Source organism: Ipomoea nil, unplaced genomic scaffold (genome assembly GCF_001879475.1).
Source record: "Ipomoea nil cultivar Tokyo-kokei standard unplaced genomic scaffold, Asagao_1.1 scaffold2705, whole genome shotgun sequence".
NCBI lineage: Eukaryota > Viridiplantae > Streptophyta > Magnoliopsida > Solanales > Convolvulaceae > Ipomoea > Ipomoea nil.
In genome coordinates, this window is record NW_017619133.1 from 3,196,962 (window position 1) to 3,203,840 (window position 6,879).

Below are 6,879 nucleotides of genomic sequence, written 5' to 3' on the forward strand. Positions count from 1 at the left end.
GTGTGTTCGGTTTTCGGTGATTATTGGTGCAGATAACATGCCTTGCTGGTTTCTTGGACTCTAACCTCCAGCCTCTTCGCGCTGCACGCCTTGAAAACATGAAACCCAAGAGGATGCAGATGGCGTGGAGGGATACGACTTCTACGTCGGATTCCGGGGTTTTCACGATGCGGCACATGGAGGCTTTTTTTGGGGAGGGGTGCGCGAGCTGGGACACTGGCCTGCAGCGGGGTAATGCCGCGCAACTAGTCAATCTACGCAAACGATACATGCATAATATACTACTAAGCGTGGCCAATACTCATGCACGCAGCATTGGGGCGCGCGCATCGGAGTTTGAGCGCCGAAGATTAGCACAGATGCTCGGTGGCCACGGCAGCCACCACAATGATGGAGCGTCAGTATGGACTGGTTAGCCATGAATAAGTTACGTATGCAATAGTCCTCGTAGCCAGTGGTTTGTAGTGTTGACACCACAATAATAGCGTATTTAAAATTCAGGCATATTTAAATTAGCTTAGTCAATTGGTTCGTTGTCCATAATCCAATGGGATATCACATTAATAGTTTAATAATTTCGGGTAGCATTAAAAGTTATCTAGATATAATTATTTACGAGTTTTGTGTATGCTTTTCTGGTTTACTGAGCACGGTCAATTTTTACGCGCAAACCATTAGCACAATTTTGCTCCTTTTTGGGCTACGAGTTTTGTGTATTGGTGTCCGTTTAAAAAAAAAATGGCCAGCAATATTCCTGTTAATATGGTGTTATTTTTCTGGTTAATTGCTCACATCAACTCGCACCAAAATAAACCCAGTTGCTCACACGCCCATACCAACATCAGGTAACCCAATTTTTAAAAAAGAAACAGGAGACAACCCCATGTATGCACCCATGTCCCCCTCAGCTGCTACCAGTCTGGTAAATTCTCATGCCATATTAACAATTAAATTGGTAATAGCTGAACACAACACAACAGTCTCAACACTAAATTATAGGATAAACACCATTCACCGATGAAAAATAATTAACAATTAAGTTGGTAAAAGCTAAGCACAACAATCTCAATACTAAATTATAGGGTAAACATCATTGACTAATGGGAAATAAACCAATTGAAAATAATTAACAATTCAGATCGAAAAAGCTAAGCATAATAGTCTCAATACTAAATTATAGTGCAAATATCATTGACTAATGGAAAATAAAACACGACCCAAAACACTACCATATTACTTGTGAGGGCAACTACGTGCGTTATGGTGGGCATACTTCCCACAAATCCCACATTTTCGTCCAGTTTTGACATTCTTCTCAATGGCAAGCTCTCGGCTGCTCTTAATACGCTTCCCAGTACCTTTATTTTTTGCTTGTGCGGGGGCCTTGATCGTTATGGATTGTGGTGCTTGCACACCGCATAATGCCTGAATGGCGCCACGATTACCCTTAATAGGTTCCCCAGTATTACCATCGCTTGCAAATTCCACCGTAAGACTCTTCAGTACATCGATAAAACGTGCTTGTCGCTCCGTGTTACTGCCCACCAACCCAACACACGTGTTAATCTCAGCCCAAAGTTGTGTCGCTCCACATGTTGACCCGTTTGCAACGGATAACTGACCACTGCATGCACCGCAGGCTAGATGTTTGCACCATCGGGTCACAATGTATTGGGACGGCAACTGCTCAAGCTGTGCGTCTCGGAACACTAGGAACATATGCCTGCAGACTAGACCCATTCTTTCAAACAACTTGCAGGTGCACGATGCACTGAGCCCCTTCGGATCGTGGTGTACGCTGAAAATTGTGTCACACTCGCCTCGGATGTCGTAATAGATGCTCCCCCCGTCCTCGCGAACTCCTACAACCCGGGAGTAAAAGCAGGCAGCTTCGATCTCTTTCTGCAGCTCATAAAAAATAGTTATCGTGAATAGCTGTGCAACATGCCGCTCGAGTGCTAAAGGTGTTTTGAATTCTGGTAGGTATCCCTCACACTCTGCATTCAATTTTGCTTGCCTGTAGCGTTGCGTTTCAAGGACACTCTCGTATTGCATGTAGAACTCTACCAGACTCGAATGAAGGCGTGTGAATTTTCCGTACACACTGTTTTCTGCTTCCGAACGAGATGTGGTACGTACCAACCCGCTCAATGGCAAATCTGTAAAATAAGCCGGGATCCAGCTCTCCCGTTCTGCGTACAGTTTGCAAAACCACCGATGGGTTGTCAGATTGTACTCATCCATTAATAGGTTTCATTGTACCTCAAATTCAGCACTAGTGATTCTCTCATTCCATACGATAGCATTTAATTTGTTGCGAAACTTCTCGTCTTTAGCTAACTCATTCCCGATTTTTTCCGGGACCTTGGTCATGATGTGCCACATGCAGAAGCGATGACGGCTCCCTGGTAAAACTTCTTCGATAGCAACTCTCAAAGCAGGGTCTTGGTCGGTCACAACACACAATGGGGTCTTTCCCATTGCGCATTTAAATCTCTCCAATAGCCAACTGTATGAGTCCACATCCTCCTTAGTGAGCAAACCGGCCCCGAAAGTGATGCATCGTTTGTGGTTGTTAACCCCGGTGAATGGCACGAACACCATACTATACCTGAACAATAAAACGGTATGCATAATCGGTTAACCATATCAGTAGAATATTTGTCGTGATTATAGCACTCCTTAAATATTTATTTATTCCATACGATTAGTCCATATCCCATACACACCATTGATACATTATTGGGTATAATTCCACTGGTTATAACTCTTGCAATTCAATTTTATTTAGGGGAGGCAAATCAAACTTATTACACCTACTGCACACAAACTTATGACACTAGAAAATGCCATTCATTCTTTTGCAGACAATAAATTAACCAAAGCAATAAAAATCATAATGATGCCACACACAATAATTTGGTGAAGATCGAAATGGTTGATTTCTTTATTGCATAAAATTATTCTGTGCAGGCTCAAATTCTCTGCCATGTGTTTATATGATCTTTAGAGTGGTTTCTTTGTGGCACATTTACCGTTTTGATTGCTAATGCTGGTTCTTAATTTTTTTTGCTTGTTTCTTTTGGGCACACTGTTATAACGATTGATTTTGTACACTGTATAATACACAGAATGGAAGTCATGCACAACACCCAAATAAACCACGGATAGATAAACCAGGGTAAGCATCATACCTGTTTGTGCCGTAAGTTGCGTCGAACGAAATAGTATCACCGTAGCAAGAAAATGCGCGCCTGCCGCTGGGGTCAGCCCAAAAAAGTCGTGCTAGTCGATCGTCTTCGTCGAGCTGGTAATCAAAATAGAAGTCACTACACACTTCATGCTTCGCTTTGAACTTCTCAATGATCATCTCGCCATCACCGACTTCGACGTAAGTTTGGAGGTCACGTTTAAAATTGTGGAACTCTACGTCGGTTGCACCCACGTTCCCGTAGGAACCTGCCACCTCCTTGCAAAACCGCAAGCCTGTCGATGCCCCGATATTGGTCTTAACACAGTTTGCTAGGAATGCTTGTTGGGATACATTCAACTGCCGGTTAATCCGCATAAACATTTTAGAAGGTTCAGAGCACAGTTTGTGGCTATGTTCTTCTACAAAAACAGTCACGATGAAATCCCCAGAACGTTTCTTCCTCAAGTAGATCTTGGCCTTGCAATTGACTCTGTTAGAAATCCTTCGACGGCGCTCCCTGTTCTTTCCTCTACCAACATCACGGTCTGGAAGCCGGTTAATCCTCCCACCACCTCTGATCCCTTGCCGGCTACACAGTAAATAGCGCATGAATATGACCCCATCTCTGTCTCGCTTCAATGTCCCCTGGCGAACGTCAAAGCCACTTATTCGAGCGTAGTTCATGTAGAATTCGATACCTTCTTCTAGTGTTCTAAACTTGCGTCCAACTACGGGCAAAATTGAATCATCCACGTTGGGCTTCCACTGGAGCGAATGTGAAGTCGCCAACCCCACCGCACCGGGCGCGGCAACATCTGCTACTGGCAACATCTCTGTGGCACCTACAGTAGTCAAATCCAAAAGTTAGGAAAAATAAAATGCACTCGCACGGCGGTACGCAAATCATCACGCCGTCCAAGCCAAACGGCCGCATGCAATATAGGATCGGTAGGCGCATACAACCTGTTGAACAACCGGTGTCTTCATCATCCATCGTCAACGTCCCTCCTTGGCCTCCGACAGTGCACGAACCGACCATCCTGAGTATAAGGGGGAGAATTACGCACGAACCCGTACAAGAAAAAAGACTTAGCGGGTTAGGACTCTTTTTAAACGCAATATAAAGGGATTACGTAAAACACCAGGGTACTACGTGTGGCAAGGTGCACTGCAGTCAGATGCGACATAATCTTTCTGACCGTCGGACTCATTAAATCAATGCACCATAATGATCCACAAATTCACACGGTTAATAAGGTGTGCACCAGAAAATTACCCTCTATATATATATATATATATATATATATATATATATATATATATATATATATATATATATATATATATATATATATATATATATATATGAGATTACCTGTTTGTGAGATTGTGAGATTAAATCTTGTGTATCGATCTAATTAATTTTAATGGTCTAGATTAAGTGTGTGCGAACACGATTAAATGTATGCAAATGCAATTGATCTAGATTAATCTAAGTGACATTGTGAGATCAAATCTTGTGCATCAATTTAATAAATTTAATAATCTAGATTGATCTAGATTAAGTGTGTGCGAATGCGATTAAATGTGTGCGAACACGATTAATCTAAATTGATCTAGACCATTAAATTTATTAGATTGATGCACAATATTTAATCTCACAATCTCACCTAAATAAGGAAAGTAATTCAAATATATAAGCCAATAATTTTGAGATATAAAATTAATATATTAACATATATATATATATATATATATATATATATATATATACTAAATCCGTAGACCTCTACTTCCCGGATGCATTCAACTTTGGGCATTGATTCAGTTTCTTCATCACTTACAATTCTAACTCTCTCTTAAAATATAATAATAATAATAATAATAATAATAATAACAACAATAACAATAATAATTATAATGTTTAAATTTATTATTAAATAATATAAGAAAACGTACAAAAAATGGCTAAAAGTTAGAGAAAATATGTAATGAATAATTGTTTTTTTTTTTTTTGAAAACATGTAATGAATAATTGTTAAAAGCATTGCAACATTTGAAATCATGCCATTACTATTTGAATCTCAAAAATTAAAAAGATAAGATGAAAATTTGACTTGGATCTCCACGTCAAATTGCAGTGGATCCATTTCAGGGATGAAGGCTACTTTAATCCTCCTCTTTAAAAAGAAGATCAAATGTACTAATATTACAATAATCGGGTACTGAATATGCAATTTGCTCACAATTTCATCTGTAATCTAACACCCTACTCCCTATCCACATAATCCACATAATTTCTCATTCTTTCGTTAGGATGGTGTTTCAAGTCAAAGCCCGTTACAAATATAATTTCTTATTGGTCTTCCCTGACTCCTAAAAAGTAATTGCTCACATAATTTTCTCCGTTTACAACATCATATTTTGCTCATTCCAATGTCAAATGATGTGGATGCAATAATGACTACAATTCTAAATTCTGATAATTATTTAATCAAATTGCAGTGATTGGATTCAATATTTATCGATAACATTAATTAAAATCTTTGGAATTTAAATTTTAAATTATTCGTTTTTATAAATTGTATTATGCTTATTTAGTTTTGGACCCATAGATATTGGGAATTGGTACTTGTTGATTAAATTAAGTAACCGTTTTTTAATAAAAAGGGTAATTATAACTTTAACCGGCTAAGAGCTTTGTGCCTAAACTTAGTATTTTATAAGTATTGAATCAATTTACGATTTGTAGCGTAATATAATTATAAAAGATTACATGCCTATATATTATGTGGTAGTACTCACTATTTTATACATGTAGAGTGATTAGTGATATGATATGAGTTTGAATTGCATGTCATGGTCATGCTCTACTACCTTTTGTTGGGTATTTGGTCTTTACCATGTTGAGATCACTATGACTGAACACATGTCACAAAATTTATATTTTGTCTAATTATGGTTAGATCATATTAGATTGTCTCAACATTTCACCTCTATTGTGTAATAAATTAATTATTAATATATGTGTTATTGTGCGCACTCATTCAAATATTGAGTCTGTTTGACAGAGTTTATTTAGGAGCTTATAGTTCATTTTAAGCTATTAATAAGCTATAAACCCTGTTTAGAAATGTTTCCAAAATAAATTCGTAGCTGCTATAAATCCTGTTTGAAAATGTTCTCAAAATAAGTTCATAGCTTAAAATAATAGCTTATTTTGGAACGCTACCTTAGGTAGCGTTTCGACATAAGCTTGTAGCATTATAATCCCAAGAATACTTATTGTTTTGATAAAATAAAAATAATCCATGCTAAATAACTTGAAAATTGTGTTATTAATTTACATATTGGTCCAAAGGCTTTAAATTACAACCTCCAAAACCAAATTTTGTAAATTGTATGTACAATTACATTCGAAGTCTTCAAAATGCATAAAATTACATTTGAACCCTTAAAAAAATTATATGGAAAATTGCATTCAAACCCATTAATATATAGAACTTTTTAGATTAAAATAGGAATGTAATTTAGGCCTTGGATAAGTTGGATTACGCCATGCTGACTCACGTGAGGGGTATGCCATAATGCCAATTTAATGACAGTAAATTATTTAGGGCCCGATATATCATATATAAGGTAATTATATTATTAAAATTTAATTGTCTCAACTTTTTGTACTAAAT

At 37.8% G+C, this 6,879-nt stretch overlaps 2 protein-coding genes across 2 annotated transcripts; both read right to left on the reverse strand.

Moving 5' to 3' along the window:
* Positions 1–1,233: 1,233 nt before the first annotated feature.
* LOC109156341 (protein FAR1-RELATED SEQUENCE 5-like) lies at positions 1,234–2,244 on the reverse strand. Its single transcript, XM_019304176.1, has one exon. It carries the CDS (start codon positions 2,242–2,244, stop codon positions 1,234–1,236), a length of 1,011 nt encoding a protein of 336 aa, XP_019159721.1.
* Positions 2,245–2,253: 9 nt separating this feature from the next.
* Positions 2,254–4,187, reverse strand: LOC109156342 (protein FAR1-RELATED SEQUENCE 5-like). The gene is made up of 3 exons (XM_019304177.1): positions 4,154–4,187; positions 3,195–4,035; positions 2,254–2,611 (listed from the first exon to the last, which is right to left on the reverse strand). Exons 1-3 carry the CDS (start codon positions 4,185–4,187, stop codon positions 2,254–2,256), a joined length of 1,233 nt encoding a protein of 410 aa, XP_019159722.1.
* Between the last annotated feature and the right edge of the window lie 2,692 nt (positions 4,188–6,879).